Source organism: Brachycentrus maculatus, unplaced genomic scaffold, assembly GCF_059751285.1.
Source record: "Brachycentrus maculatus isolate JH-2025_06_01 unplaced genomic scaffold, ASM5975128v1 h1tg000131l, whole genome shotgun sequence".
Classification (NCBI taxonomy): domain Eukaryota; kingdom Metazoa; phylum Arthropoda; class Insecta; order Trichoptera; family Brachycentridae; genus Brachycentrus; species Brachycentrus maculatus.
In genome coordinates this window covers 39,000-55,808 of record NW_028280884.1, presented here as the reverse complement: position 1 = coordinate 55,808, position 16,809 = coordinate 39,000, and the positions used below count along the sequence as shown (strand labels likewise).

At 41.5% G+C, this 16,809-nt stretch overlaps 1 protein-coding gene across 1 annotated transcript; it reads right to left on the bottom strand.

The window, feature by feature from the left end:
- Positions 1–5,789: 5,789 nt before the first annotated feature.
- Positions 5,790–16,704, bottom strand: LOC148309300 (protein transport protein Sec24C-like). Its single transcript, XM_088260259.1, has 15 exons — positions 16,586–16,704; positions 13,126–14,597; positions 12,636–12,753; positions 12,407–12,492; positions 11,744–11,933; positions 11,018–11,127; positions 10,457–10,639; positions 10,192–10,377; positions 9,966–10,113; positions 9,554–9,883; positions 9,326–9,399; positions 9,111–9,249; positions 8,830–9,024; positions 7,952–8,137; positions 5,790–7,873 (listed from the first exon to the last, which is right to left on the bottom strand). Exons 2-15 carry the CDS (start codon positions 14,566–14,568, stop codon positions 7,569–7,571), a joined length of 3,693 nt encoding a protein of 1,230 aa, XP_088116385.1. The 5' UTR covers positions 14,569–14,597; positions 16,586–16,704; the 3' UTR covers positions 5,790–7,568.
- Positions 16,705–16,809: the final 105 nt, after the last annotated feature.

Genomic DNA, 16,809 nt, shown 5'->3' with positions numbered 1-16,809 from the left:
TCTTTGCATGATAATTCGCAAACTTTTACTCGCTTTAGAAATATTTATTTATGAAATATGTACTCGATACTGTCCTGTGCTCAAATAAAATCAGGAATACATAGCGTAACAATAAGAAAAATGTCTGGAAATCCACATTACTTGTAGATTCAATTGTAATTTTAAATCGGAATTTGCCACATTTATGTACACCTATCGCGAGCGGTGTTGCGTAAGGCACTAGGAATAAATTGAAGTTATTTTTTTACGAATAGCAATCTCGGGAGCTTGAATCATTCATCGGCGCATAATCCATCGGTGAATACCAAACCTCCGAGTGCGACAGTACCGGCCGGACTCGGATGGATTTGATATTCATAGACGGAAGTTATCTCTAAATGTCCACTCGGCGACTGGTCGACCGTGATATTTTAAATAGCAATCGGTTAATGATTAACTTTAACGGACGCGCACTCGTCCTCGCTAACTTATTTAAGATTCGGTTTAAGTCCACGTTTAATCCCATCGATAAAACACAAAGCAATATGGAGTGTTCACTTTGTGAGAATGTGGAGCTTCATTCCAAAACGAGCTATAATAAAAAATTAGCAAAAATAACCTTCGATCGCCATCTTATTAAGGAAAAATAAAGTTTACGTTCCTATAAAAAGGTATTATTTAAATGTGAAAAAACTATGTATCTAAAAAATAATTCGCAAATGGAACTAAAAAGTGCGAGATCTTCATCTATAGCTCATGACAAGTTTTCATTTATATGGAAGACAGTGAGTGCCAAACATTGCTTTAAATTTTTTATTTTTATTTTTATATTCTTACAATTGAAAACACATTAGAAGCTCTTAATACTTTAATATATTCAATCAAATGTTGCCTGTATTAAAAAAGTATTATAGCTTGGTTTGGAACCAATCTCCACAAATCAATAACTTTTTTTTACATAAGTATCAAAATATGAATTGGTGTTACTATTGTGGAAACCATTGAGGGCCCAGTAAAAATAATAACTTATTTATTTTTTTAGAAAAATGTTAATAATATTAGTATATAACCACTCACCGAGATTTTTGTGTCTACCGGTTTCGAGACGTACTCGTCTCTTCGTCAGGACAATTACTTTTGATTTTCAAAGCTAATTTTTTAAATCCATATTGATTAAAAAATAAATCAATTGATTTACATATCTGCAGCTGTTTTTGGTTGAAGTTGGTGGTTGTTTCTGAGTATTATCTTGTAGTATTTCTTCAGTGGAAAGCAAATTGATACATTTTGTACGCTAAAAGTGAACTGGCGAACTAAAATTTTAGTTGTGTACATACAGAGGTCCCATTCTGGAGGTCCCGGGTTCGATTCCCAGAGGGGGTCAAATAAATATAAGTGATTTTTTCACTCTAATATTTATTCAATATTACCCAGGACTGGTACCTGAAGCGGAGGGCTGATCACCTTTCCTTCGTGTGTTAACGATCAAGATAACACTGTCTTTGTATAATGCAGTGCCCTATGCACCATTGGGATGCGGATAAGGGTTTGAATTGAAAATTGAAACATCAGACACATAAAAGGTTCATTAGGTCAGTTCACTACTTACAATAATTTTCTTAGTAGAATTGCATATTATCGTAATAAATATTCATTATTTTAAGTGAGTAATTTACATAGCCCAATTGATATTGATAATGATTTTGATATAATCGATCACTGGCCAAATAATATAAGTAAATATACAGCTAAAAATAATATTTTTTGTTGTAATCAATCAATGTCATATAGAAAAAGAAAACCTAGATCATAATTGGTTAAAAACAAAGTTTTAGTTTTATTTTATAAACTTCCAGAAGTCGCCTCAATATTTAAATTGCAAACCTTAAATATGATCATCTAAAAACAATTGATTATTTAAAAACACATTTTTAATCTAAAAGATCATCTATATTAATTCCTTTATTTATATTAAACTGCGTTAAAATTATATTTTTTTGGAATTATGTATATCAATTTGCCTTTCTGTCAAGAAGTGCTTTGTATAATGTCCCAGATAAGCACCAACAACATCTAAACATGAATTTATGAAACAGCCGTACAAAATTCAGTATGTTTATTTGACAGATGATTTATTGGGCCCTTTTATATGGAGTTTTCCTTTCAGTGGAAAAGATTGGAGGGGAACGTATATTAAGTCAGAGAAAGGAAGTTATACAAACCAAATATGTATGTACCGGTGGTGATCAGGTGATCAGTGTCGATGCTGAACTGTCCTCAGTTTATATTGTAAAATAATAATGACTCGTCACCGCATTATTTTGAAGAACTGGTAATAATTATTGATATTTATTTATGTGTAAAATAAACGAATTTTTAATGTAACCTTGTTTCACTTCTATTCATTTTAGACGCCGATTAGAATGCATATTATAACATTATAAAAATGCTTTTACTTTTCTATAATAAACTAATAAAACTCAGTTATAGAATAAAATTGTGTTTAGACCGTGTTTTGGTGAATGTCATTAACACCTAAAAGGGAACAAACGCCAGAGGACGTTCACGCCGCGAATATCTTTGCGACTTAAACGAGGACACGAGCTGTTCGTCGTATGAGGAGCTGAAGAGGGTTTCGCAAAACAGACAGGAGTGGCGAAGGAGGTGTCATTTGTTGCTGCAGACCAATCCACAGGATCGAGAAAAAAGAAGAGGATTAACTTCTGAATTGCTAAGCGATCATTTTGACTGATAAAATTATATTAATAACTTTTTTAGGGTTACAAGAAAAGCTTATTTGAATTATACTATGATTTTTAAAAAAAAGGAATAACCCGCAAAGCCTCTATTAGAGGCTTGTCTGCAGGTAGGATAGTAAGGATAGGGAAGGTAAATGTAAAAAATACATCACAAATATCCAGGCCAATTGAAAATAAATCATTCTTGAATTTATTTTGAACTTGGCGGGACTCGAACCTGCGACGCCAGTTTCGCAGTTGAGCGTTTACCCAATAAGCCACGGCGCCTGTGGAACATGATTAAAGTTTTACCATTATTGAAAAAATATATATTTTTTTAAATGGTCCCAAAATGTTTTCTTAAAAAAAACTCTTGTTAACACATTGTTGTCGGGCGGTTTTTTTATCAATCCAGACCCTAATTATACTCACAGTCTTCCGCCCGCCCATCTGCACAATGTTTTTTGGTGTCTCTCGTGCTTTACCAAAACTAAGCAAAAACAATGCTTACAAGCGTCTACCGCTCTCTACCAATAGTTTGTAAAAGACACTTTTAAGCGTTTTCCGCAAACAATGTATTAATTTAAAACTGAAAAAATATTTCACCTGAATAAATAATTTCTAAATAAAATTATAATTTAAAATTCAACGCAAAAGTGTATAAACAGACAGATTAGTGAATCCACTATATGATACAACGACCCGCCCCAAGCGTCACATCCACGCCTGAAATTGGGAATGCATTGTATGAATAAAAATAATATTTGCGATTTCAAATTGGCCTTTAATTTAATTGACACGAGTAAAAAAACAACCAATTTTCTTTAAATTTTGAAACTTCATTTTTTTTTATAATAAAACTATTTGGCATTTAATAAACTATTGGCAATTGTAACTGACTACTCAAAACAGTCCCAACTCACTTTGTTAATTTGAAATCCACTTTGTTAATTCGCAGTAACAATGTTCACTTAACAATGTTTCAAACGAATTAAAGGGGAATTCAATTGGACCTGAAATTATTTTTTTGTCAAGCTGTTTAAATTTGAGCATTTATTTGGACAAAGAAGATCGAGATGATGTAATACCTACCTTGTGTTTTGAACTCCGATTCAACTGGATACAGGTCGTTTCCACTAATCTACCTGGTAGTTGCTAATGTTGGAGTCAGCATCTCATATTCTATGTGTGAAAATAATATCACATTTTCAAACCTGAACTAATGCCACATATGTACATGATTTTTTCAAAATTGAGTTAATAAATAACAATTATTTTCATACATATTTGTGATATTTCTCCTTGTGATGGAACGGTCAAACTGTCGAAAAACAAATAAATAGATGTACATATAAAAAAAAAGATAGCAGTAAAGATGAATTGTTGTTCTGGTGCATACAGATTTTAAACATCTGTAAAAAAAAACTTGGGGCGGTGTAGAAAGTAAATGTTTATCATGCTAACCATTGCAGATAGCACTTTCCTCGGCTCTTTCCACATAATAATGACAAAAATAAAATAAAACAAAGACTCCTTGGGTAAAACAATGAATGTCAATAAAAGGCAGAACAGATAAAATCAAATTGTAAATGTTTTTTTTTTTTGCGATTTGTAAATTGTATTTACCATTTTTTAAAGAAAAACTATTTTATTAAAACTTTAATTCTATAAGAATCTTGCGTGTTTTTTATGCTCAGATGTTCTTGTTTCTTCCGGAAGTCATAACTGGAACAAATTTAATTAGCGCATTGAAAAGAATGATTAATGTCATGTCCAATAAAATTATTTATAATTCATAGCGCTTTAAACATGCCAACAGATGGCTGTATGTGTTTGTACTGTTTTGCAAAAAAGTGTCATTAATTGTTTTTCCCGAAAAGTTTTCAGACGGCCATGATAGAGAAAAAATATTTTATATATTTCTATACATTTAGTTTAACAATGGCTTTAATTATAATATATAATAATAATATGAACTAAACCACCTACACTTGTGGAATACATCGGCCCCGTCGAGGTAAAAGTCACTAAAAAGTTTTTAAAAAATGTTTAGTCTTGCGCTTTGAATCTCGTTCCTCAATAACCGAGTCGGGTGGTAGTCCCGCGGGTACCGTGCGGGCTCTCTCTCACTATTTCACAGCTTGGCTTACCTAAAAAATTACCCCTGTGACAACTGTCTGTCGCGCATCTAGAGTAAACACCTAATGGCAGTTCTAAGTATCTCTTTTGCAGACTTTTCTATTGAGAAAACAGACGGTTAAAGATTACTAAAACCCGTCAGTTTTATCACATTTGATTGAATCACTCCATCATTCTCTAGAATCAATCACCGAGAGATTAATACAATTTAAATTGTTCAAATTCAGCCAAATTGCGAGATATATTTTTTCCAAATCTGCCTTTTTATGTACTGAACTCAAAACTGCCATTTGTGACGTTAGTGACTTTTCTCCGTACGGGAACGACATCTCGGGCGCTGCTGGTAACAACGGCCCGTTTAAAAGACATTGCATTCCTCTTATTTATATTACAATATATTTCTCGCCTTTTGAACATCAGATTTGTGCCATTATGAAATAATGGCGTCAACAAAAATATTTTAAAATCTGGATGTTTTACTAAAATATTTGACTTGCAATACTGGCACTAAACACCTAGTTCTGATTTCTAACAACATTTGGGAACAGTGCACTTCATGAATACAATTCATAGTCACAAACGAAAATCTGTTGCCAACATTGCGAAGTGTTTGACACAGAAAAGTGCGAGAAAACCAACTCTAATCCATGATGTCGCCGACTTGACATGACAATGTGATCTTAATCACCTTCGATGGATTATATATTTTGTTGCCATATTTATGAAATTTGAAAGTAACACTGCCAGAGCAAGTTTTATAAAAAATACTTTTGGTCACACTATACGTACACAGATTTATAAGTTATTCAGTGTAAAATACTGGGGACTAATATTGTCAGTATAAAATATTGAATAGGAGCGATATAAGGCAATTGGAGCAAACGTTAGAGTTACGAAAGCGACGTTCGCTTTGTAAACTTAAAAACATGATTATTTCAGAGTTGAACACAAGCGGCTCGGTAATACACCGCTAGAGGGTGACATCCTACAAATTGAGACACATCACCGGGTGACCAAACATAAGTGATTTAATGGAAATAAATACATGATAAAATATATATTAAGTAATGACAAAATGTTATTGCAATATATACAGTGGTTCCTCAGATCAATGGATAATTTCAGTAGTAATCTGAGTAAGAGTCCGACATTGTTGTTAGTTTATAATACTTCAAATAATACAACAGTAAAAGTCAATTATTTAAAATAAGTACAAACAACCCAACATTCCATCGAAGATGAATGAATAAAACTGATTGAACTTTCATTAAATTCACGAAATAGGATTTATTGAAAGTTAGAAATAATTTCTACAATAATGCAATTTTTGCAATGATAAGCTGCTTTATACGCTAAAAAAAACTGACAGATGTTTAAAAATTATTTTGTAAGTTGTAAAATTTGTGTCTCCCTCCGTAGTGTAATGGTCAGTACGCTCAACTACCATACTGGAGGTCCCGGGTTCGATTCCCAGGGGGCGTCAAATAAATATTTTAGTGATTTTTTCACTCTAATATTTATTCAATATCACCCTGGACTGGTACTCGAAGCAGAGGGCTGATCACCTTTCCTTCATGTGTTAACGATCAAGATAAGACTGCGTTTATTGACGCAGTGCCCTATGCACCATCGGGTGCGGATGAGGGTTTGAAGAATATTTTTTTATATCAATTTGGAGTAAAATGAGAATTCAATGCTCATTAAACATAAAAAACCTAACTTGTAAATTTTAATAAAAACTCCCCCTCAAGGATTCTTGCGTGTTGAAGAGAAATCATGACGTTATAAAATTACCTAATAAACTCCCCTCACACGTAATATCCTTTTTGTTTTAACCCTATGTAAAGTGAATATAATACACTCCTGTCGTTTCTCTGACCTAAAGATAAAATGCAATGTTCCCCGACCAGAGAAATAATGAGACGATATTGAAAAACCCTATTCTTAAAGTATTATGCGGTTATTCCGGCAACAGCGCTACTCGGTTATTCAGATATGTCATTAGGGAGTTTTAATGCCCCAAATTGCGAGTTATCTAGAATATATACAAGTCGCTACGTGAATAGTGCAATGTGATGTAGGCGCTTTACTGCACAAATTGTAGGTTGATTTGGAATATCCCAAATGGCAGCACTAACAGCATTAGTTGTAAAGAAGGTACATATAAAGGCAGCTAATATAAAATATCAAATTGCAATATATTGTCTTGCGTTACAATTTAATACATCACTTTTTAAATCATCACTTGGAGCATTTAATACAACGAACTTAACACATCCTATTTTAGAAGGCAGTAGACCATACTTTAGATTTTGATACAAGTATGCCTGTTAATTTCATTATTTAAACAGTAAAATTCGGAGATTGCTACATATATAACTCGCATTCTTTGATTTCCACCTCTTGTAAACCCCTGTTTACAGCGCATTAGCAGTATCGAATGTCAAATGACGACATTGTATCGATAAAAAGCTAGTTTAGAGTATCTCAAAATATATCGGGTAAAGTCACAAACACCTTTAACAATAACTCCCTTAGTTGAGGTGGAAGCGTCATTTGACACCGCATAATGCGGGAAACAAAATACCAAATGTTTGGCTCGGAGCTGTCGATATAATGTCCGCAGTGTTGCCGGAAGTGGCCGCGTGAAGCGGGGGGTGCACCGGGAGAGGGTCAGCCGCTCAGGTAGGTCCAGTGCGCGGCAAGCTGCTCCTATAGCAGCGCGCGGATCTCTTTGTGCACGTGGCACAGGAAGTCCACGTAGGAGGAGGCTCCGTCCTGGCCCTGGTCCTCCACCAGGAAGTGGCGGAACACGGGCTCGAGGCGGTCGCGCTGGCGCAGCAGGGTGAGGCGCATGTGGCGGCGCCGGCGCGCGCGGCGCTCGTCCAGCAGGTCCTGCAGCGCGGGGGCCGGCAGCGCGCCCTCCAGCTCCGCCGGGGACCCGATGCCGAGCAGCGCGCGCAGCAGCTCGCCCGGCGCCTGCAGCCCCACCCACACCAGCATGTGCACGCCGTTCTCTGCGGAGAGACATTCCCGTTATTGGCTGCAGGGTGCGGCGGTACCTCCCACTCCTCACCCAGCGAGCGCGCACTCACCGAGCAGGTAGACCGAGTCGTCGCGCATCTTCTCGGCGGAGCAGCGCAGCGGCAGGGGCGGGGCGCCGCGCTGCAGGGGGGCCAGGCACTGCAGGGAGGGGTACAGGCCGGCGAGGCAGCTGCCCGCGTCCGAGCTCAGCGCCGCCTGCATGGCCCAGCTGCGGTCGTCGCACGACATGTCCGCTCCTAAAATGCCAACCGTAAATACATTACCTCTAAAGGTGGGGACTGACCGGAGAGTTTCGTCGCAACGTAACATTCGCGGCGAGCATCCGACATCGGTTAAAGGACTCGGAAAGAGCTCGGCTCGCTGTACTGACTATACAAATGCTCGCATTGTAAGGTGTTACGTTATCGTGAAATGACTCCGGTCAGTCCCCACCATGAACTTATTTATTGAATAAAGTACAAGATCATCCAGACTAAAATTCTATTCAATATTGTTTGTCAATGCATATATATAAAGTGACACGTGACAATGTTTTCAAGTTTTTCATCAAAAATAAGAAATTTTTATAAATCAAGTTGCATTTATCTTTTTTTGTATCATTATTGTTATTTACTCTTAATTTCATTTTAAATTATTCAAGACCAGAAATTTAAAGCAGTTCTTAATTATGGGGAAATGTTGTTAAAATGAATGACATTTTACTGTATTTTTTTTGTTGTTTTAAGATCATGTTTATGGTAATAAAAAAAAAGGGATAAATTTAATCGGTTTGAATGTCCATAAAATGTAGATGATAGGGCAAAGCACACACGGCATAAATAACTTGGAACAGAATCAGTAGTAAAAATTAAGAATTTTGAAAAAGAATATAAGCGTTAAACAAAACCGTGGAATGACTGGAATATAATGTGGCGGTTCAAGAGCTCACCTCCGCTGAGAGCGTCACTCCGGATGAGGCAGTTGGCGTAGAGCGGCAGCAGCTTCATGCTCTCCGGCAGCACCAGCTGGCCCGCGCTGGTGGGGCTGGCGCAGTGCTTCCGGTAGCAGACCAGCGCCTGCGCCGTGCGCGCCACCACGCCCTCCTTGATGGACTTGGGCGCGTGCTCGCTCAGCCGCCACACCGCTGCGGGAGAGAGCGCACTGATTGTAGCCAGACTGAACACACGCGCGGCTGGGAGGCCGCTCGCTACTACCACTAAACAGTACTACCTTGCTTGGTGAGGAATGTGATGATGGTGTCGAGGTCGCAGCAGCGGTACACGTCGGCCATCTGCGCGGCCACGTTGAGCGCCAGGTTCAGGATGCGCAGCCGCCGCTGGCCGCTCACGTGCGTGTACAGCAGCGCCACCTGCGGTGGGGAATAGGGGCATTATCACTTAACACGAGGGCAGATGGGACACTGGATGCGTACTAGAGCCACGTACCTGAATGTATACGCCGTCTTCTCCTGTCAATTTGTCGTCGTGTTTTATTTCTATTCCGATGGCCTTGTCACTATCTGCAATGAAGAAAGATTACAGTCTTTCTCTTTTTCCTTTCAAACTAAGACAAGATTTTATTTTCTTGACTTCGAGCATTATAATTTCTTTATTTTTCCATTCCGAATGCAGAATTTAAAGCTTAAGTTTACTATAAAATTGATTGTAACATACCGAGTGTGGCAAGCTCCACGTCTGTCGTGTTAGACATGAAGAAGTGGCCGTAGAAGTCGGTGGCGCGCACGCCGGTGCTGGTGCGCACTCGCATGACAGCGTCGTACGCCGTGGGGCGCGTCAGCACGCGGCGCAGGTCCCACAGGAAGCGCTCCCCGTCCGTGTCCGCCTGGAAGTATGTGTACTTGTACAGGGAGCCGCCCGTGAGCCGAGGCAGCTGCCCCAGCGTCGCCGCGTCGATGTACGCGCTGTTGAACAGGAACAGCTCCACTCCGCAGCCGGCCGCCACGCACTCCTGCGCCACCTCGTTGTACGCCTTTGTCTGCGGACCTGCAATTATTTACTCTCTTTTCAATGCGTCAGGTTCCCATACTCCCCGACGTCCGCGAGACGCTACGGGGCGGGTACTCACTGAGGATGCTCTTCTCCTTGTCGGTTCCGAGCAGCTTGCGGTCGTCCCGGTTCTGGAGGCGACCCGGAGCCGCGGCCGTGGGCAGCGAGCAGTGGAACACCAGCAGCTTGCCGCAGCACTCCGCCGCCTTCAGGGCTTCCAGTCCAGCCTGAAACGCGGCCAACCATTTGTAAATCCCGACCGATATCTACCATTACCTAACGACGAGAGACGGACGCGTACGCACCTGCACGGCGGGCAGGAGGATGGTCTCCGTGTCCTTGGTGTCGTGGAACATGGCGGGCACCTGCGCGGCGAGCGCCTCCAGCAGGTGCGCCGCGCGCGCGGGCTCCACCAGCAGCCCCTGCGACAGCGGCACAAACACTTCCTGCATGTCGCCCACCACCAGCATCTGCGGCTGCGCCAGGCCCTCCTGCAAACAGGGATACGCTGAGCCTCGACAGGCTTACGCGGAGCCGCACCGCACCACACCGCAGTGTGCAGGTACTCACGCTGATGTTGTAGAAGTGCACGGTAGTTCCGTAGGTGATAAGGCCGACGCGTTGGTGCGCCGGCAGGACGGCCAGGGTCTCCCGCAGTCGCCCCACCACCAGCTGCAGCAGGCCGCTGCGCACCGAGTTGTACGACACGTCCACTACGAAGATCAAGGCCGGAGGCGACGGCAATACATTGTTCTGAGGATATTACATCGCTATTAGGAGCCATTCTTCCTATGTACATACCATATATGTATATTACCAACCATCCGTCCTACATGCATGCGGAATCTTCCCATTTCTGGCTTAATCAATGTCAAGTATTTAAAGTATCTCGATCTCACACACTTTATGAACCATTAAAAAAAGAGGTGTGACCGTAGAAAGTCAGATTTTCACCGAGAATTAGGTCCATTTTAAAATTTTAAAGCACAGCTACTGTTACTGTTCCGCCATTTTTTTTTAGGTACTCTACTTTTCGGCACAAATGAAACAACTTGGAAAAAAATAAAATTGAAATGTGAAAGAGCAGAATCAGACCGCAATTTCTAAAATTTAATAAAAAAAATATGTCACCCGACAGTACTCCTTAGTGGCGACCATCTCGTAGCACCCCAGAGCCAGCTCGGGAGTGGCCTGTCCATATTGCTGGCAAGTGTTTATGTACTGGGTGTACTCCATGGGGACTGCAATGATACAAGTTTTTCCGATTGTGTACATTCACTAGTATTGGCGGAGATAAGGAGACAACTGTGTCTGGGAATGTACTGTAATGTAATGTGGAGCCACTGGAACGTGGATTTGAACACGGAGTGTTTACAAAATATCACTGAACAAATTATACCCACATCTGCTGTATTAATACAGATTTTTATTAAAATTTAGTTAGGTTTTTTTTGTTTGACAAGCTATGAATTCTCCTCGATTTACTCCAAATTGACAATTTTTCTTCTTCTTCAAACCCTCATCCGCACCGGATGTTGCATAGGGCACTGCATCATATAAACGCAGTACCAGTCCAGGGTAATATTAAATAAATATTACAGTGAAAAATCACACGGATTTATTTGACTCCCCCCTGGGAATCGAACCTGGGACCTCCACTACGGAGGAGGATTTGGACATAAAGACGGGAACTTCGAGACACTAAGGTATGTGACTGTAACTCAAAGAATATAAAATAAAATGATTTGCTGGTGATATTTTTCAGAAGGACAGTACTATCGATTGGGAAATTGTGCGACGCATTGGCCCGATAGCGTGTTGTGACTGGGGACAGCTGCAAAGAAGAATAGGTATTACCTTCTGTATTGGTTTTGCAGAAAGCGCAGTGAAAGTGTCGGCCGGCGTCGACGAAGCGCATGGCCGGGCACAGGTAGGCCTTGCAGCGCGAGCAGCGCACGGGGCCCAGGCCCGGGCTGCCCGTGGCCTGCGCCACGTCCAGCAGCGGCGGCTCCCGCTCCCCGGGGCCCACCTCCGCCATCGGGGACACCTGCGCACGCGCACACACCGCTTATAACCTCAATTCTTGTTGCCAATTAGCCGGCAGACGGTACAAAAGTTTCGTGTTACCGGTTTATTGGTAACCGCCCGTCACAGTATAGCAAAGTCCAACACGTTTATATTTAAACTTACTTGAGCACCTTTTAATATATGTAAATAAAATTTATTTAATTTAATTTTTTGACTGTCGGTAAGGCAGATCTCGCAATGCCGTCACTAGATGTCGCGCACAGCATTGCCGATTGAGCAAGACGTCAGATGAAAAAACAATATGGAGTTCGGAGAAGAGCACAGTATGGAAGATTCATTTAAATAATATAGTAATACAGTAAAACCTCTATCGTTTTTAAAGGGACCTATTAAAATTAAATATATTTTATTTCCATGTATATCCGTCGCAGGCGCGCGCAGTGCCTGAAGTGAGTTGAGTGAACGGTTAGTCCTAGTAATGTGAGCACTCACCAGCACACAGAAGGGCATGGCCGTCTGCTTGATCATGTCGGAAGTGGCGGGCACGCAGTACATGGAACTTCTGATGAAGCGAGGACCTGCAAGTGTACCGTCACATGTTCAAATTCAAATACTGAATAGGAAAAATCATACTAAATAGTTTTGATCACAGTTCGGTGGTTGTAGTTTTTTTTTAATGAGAATTACTCGATGAATTGATGGCAAGTAAATATAAACTCACTGGCATTCCCCTGGTCCTCCACTCTGAACTCCGTGGCCACCAGCGGGGGGACGAGACCCTTCTCACTCGTCACAAACACTCCTCCGTTGTTGTTTTGGTCATCGATCATCACCTGGATCTGCACAATACACTTACAGTAAGAAAACGACAGAGAAAAATTGTCCAAATGTTAAAAGAAAAGTGTTAAGAATGTGATCACCTAAACTAGATGACAAAATGTCGTAAATCCTGTAAATGCCCGTAAATACCATAAAAAGTAAGCCAAGTAATACGTATTACTGAAACAATAATAAGGGGTTAGTAAAATTACGTGTCACAATAGATTTTACAAAATAAAATAGTAATTTACTAAGTTACTTTTTAAAATACTAATTTACTAACTTTGAATTAAAAGATTATACAACAAAACCAATGATGCTCTCTTCATAATAATTTTATCCAAAAAGTGTTTCTATTCGCAAAAAAAGCTCTAATTAATGAGAGAACTTACAGGACTGGGCATCTGATCAGGATTTAGCCTCTTGGGAGCTTGCTGGTTGTATCCATACTGGTTCTGCTGTCCCGGGTATCCGGCGGGCTGTCCGGGCTGTTGCGGCGGGAATCCGGGTTGTTGCGGCGGGAATCCGGGCTGTTGAGGCGGGAATCCGGGCTGTTGGGGTGGGAATCCGGGCTGTTGTGGCTGAAATCCAGGCTGTTGAGGTGGGAAGCCAGGCTGCTGAGGCGGAAAGCTCGGCTGCTGCGCTTGGAAACCCGGCTGTTGAGGAGGGAACCCGGGTTGTTGGGGTGGGAATCCCGGCTGTTGCTGAGGTGGGAACCCGGGCTGTTGGGGTGGGAATCCTGGCTGTTGCTGAGGTGGGAACCCGGGCTGTTGCGGAGGGAACGAGGGTTGCTGGGGAGGAGGCCCGGGCTGCTGCGTAGGTGGCATTCCAGGCTGTTGCTGCGGCGGGAAAGGTGGTTGTTGAGGCGGGAAGCCAGGTTGTTGAGAGGGAAAGCCGGGTTGTTGCATCGGTTTTGAGTAAGCTTGTCCGGGAAGCGGTGGCATAGCGCCTCCGGGAGGTCCCGGGGGCTTGGGCTGCGCCGGGAAGTCATCGGTCCCCTGACTGAACTGTCCCTGGGGCGGCTGGAATTGCTGCCCACTCGGGGCCGAGGGAATGTTTGGCTTGCTGACAGGCGGGGACTGCATCCTCTGCTGCTGGTTAGAGGCGGACAAGGATATGGGCGGCGCAGCGGGCGGCTGCTGCGAGCCCAGGTTGGACGGCGGTCTCTGCGGTCCCCCCGCGCCGCTAGCGGGGGGCAGCTGCGGCGAGCCTGTGCCGTTCTCTAGCGGCGGGGGCATCTGGCACGTCTGCCGGGGGTGCTGCACGGGGGGAACGGGCCCCGGAGATGGCTGTCCGGGCATCATTTGTACGGGGGCAATTCCAGGAGGTAACTGAGCCGGCGGAAACTGTCCTTGCGAAATCGGCCTGGGGGGCATTTGTACCGGAGGCATCTGTCCAGGGGGCGCTTGTCCCGGAGGCATTTGTCCGGGTGGAAGTTGTCCCGGTTGCATTTGTCTAGAGGGCATCTGTCCAGGTGGCATTTGCCCGGGGGACATCTGCCCCGGTGGCATGTGCCTCGGGGGCATCTGCCCGGGCGGCATCTGCCCCGGGGGCATCTGCCCTGGTGGCATTTGTCTAGGGGGCATCTGTCCAGGAGGCATTTGCCCGAGCGGCATCTGCCCGGGGGGCATCTGGGTCGGAGGCAGTTGCCCGGGCGGCCCGTTGGAGTAAGGCCCGTTCTGGTCGAGGCTCAGGGCCTGCATCTTGTGCGAGAAGTTGGCGTTGATCTGGTTGGCATTGGGCGGCGCGCCGTTGTGCGGCGGAGGAAAGCCGGAGGGGGGAGGCGGGTTGTTGTTGAAGGCCGGCTGTGGACCGGCCATGAACTGTGGATTCATGATGAGGAATTCAGTTCGGTCCTGTCCGCCTATAATAAATAAACATCTATTTGGATCATTGGAATATTGTCGAGTTGGCATATAACGACGAAGTTTAAGGTCACCCAATTTAATTCTTTTAATATTTTCTTACGCACGGTACTAAAAAATAAAATGTTTCAGGAGAGCACTCGGAATAAAAGAACGCCAAAGATGTCTACTCATAATTACTTCTAGGAATTAACCTCAATAGGAATTAAGTGTAACAATAAATAAAAGAAATCCATTCAAATTAAACTTTAACCGGATCCACGCGGCTCGCATAAGCGTATGTGTTTTTACAAGACATGCCCCATACGCGGCTGACATAAGCGTTTGTGTTTTCACTTTGCTCCAAGTTTCGAACCTCAGTTCAACTTGGAGGGATTTTTTCATGGTGTGGAACTTTGGATAAAATAATACGTCAATCCTCGGCCTTGTGACATTTGTTGAAATATCTGACTAATAATTTGTAACATCACAAGGATAAATAAAACAACAGATCCCTGATTTTTCTTGCGGTCGGTAATTAGTCCGCGCCATAATCATGCCCTATATCTGTCTCACTCTCGACGCTACGCATCGCCAGTGGGTAAGAGCGACACACGATGCGTGCTTTGATTTATTTATGTTACGATCTAATTTGTTTATATTACGATATATTTCAAGAATAATGTGACACACGTGTATTATAGAGTACCAAAAAGGCACAACGAATCCCATTGAACGTTTTTGTTTAGGAAAATAAATCGTTTCATAACTAAATACATGATAAAAGTAATCATTTAAAAAACGGCAAAATACAGCCGCGCACGAGCGTCTCTTAGGAACAAAGTTAACGCGTTTAAAAGGTTAACCTCAAAAGCAACCAAACCTGCTGCGAGACAACATGCGGTACCAAATTTAGTAACTAACTAAATGAATTAAATTACAAGTAATGGTGAAGTATTTGTTAGAAGCCATGGATTACTCTCATTATCTGTTTAAGTTGAAGGATTGAATCTAATTTCCGTAACACTGGCTAGATTAGGATATAACAAAAATATTGAATCTGTATTCATTTTAGGGACAATAACTGTTTTAAATAAAATCCCAATAATTGCAGGTTTAACAAAAGAAGTCAGGTGCCAAAGTCCATCTTTAGGTGTTTCAGAACATATGTATTGCATGTTCTTATATACCTAGAGATGTAGGATACACTCAAAACTAATTTGTGCGCAATATAAATTTGTGTTTAAGGTTTTTTTTAACAACTTGTAATCTCAGAAATTTCATCAAATTGTGAAAATTAAAAGAAAAAAAAACATGTCGCAATTTTAATATAAATTACGAAATACCAAATATTTCATAAAAAATTTCAACATTTACAATATTAATTCATTTAAAAATTATACACATATAAAATTTTATAAACTTAATAAGAAATCAAAAAAAAAATAGAATTATTATTCTCTTTGCCTGATATTCTAGTGTTGGTAGTAAAATAAATATTTTTTTAAATCAGTAGATGAGGATGTGATTGCACGTACTACAATACGGTGGTTACAAGTTATTTAAAAATATATGAAACATATATATGTGTTGGTAAAATGTATCGAATGCAGTTGCGAAGAAAGAATATCGTAATATCGTTTCACTGCATTTGAACAAACCAGTTTAGTACCAAGAAAGTGATCGCAGATCCCGTAAAAAGTGACATGTCATAACACGGAACATAGAAACTGAGAGTATACACGTAACACACGTAAATAACGGAAAATTAGCTTTAAACTAAATTATGGATAACTCAAATGACTTGTCAATAAAACAATATGTTATCGGACTGACGAATTGGTCGAGGAATTTAATATATCGCGCATAAACTCGAGCTATAAACTTCAGTTACATTAACGAGATCGGTCTGATGTCGAATCAGTCTAATTTGATTTTTAAATTAATTACGGAAGATAGAAGTCTGATTTTTGCAGGGTATATAGAAATTAATGGTTTTTATAGCTACCTGGAATCTGGAAGGTCTCCGTGGCTCACAAATATATAAAAATAATAAACAAACAGACGAACTGACACGAGAATAACATTCGGGCCACGTATTCCCGCCGGTGTTGCCAGAGTGAAGTGTTCGATGTGGAATTAGACATTTATGGTTGTTGTGACGAAATTCGGAACAATAAAATAGTAAAAGTACTTACCTGGAAATTAACAAGAAGTGTCAGACGCGAGTGT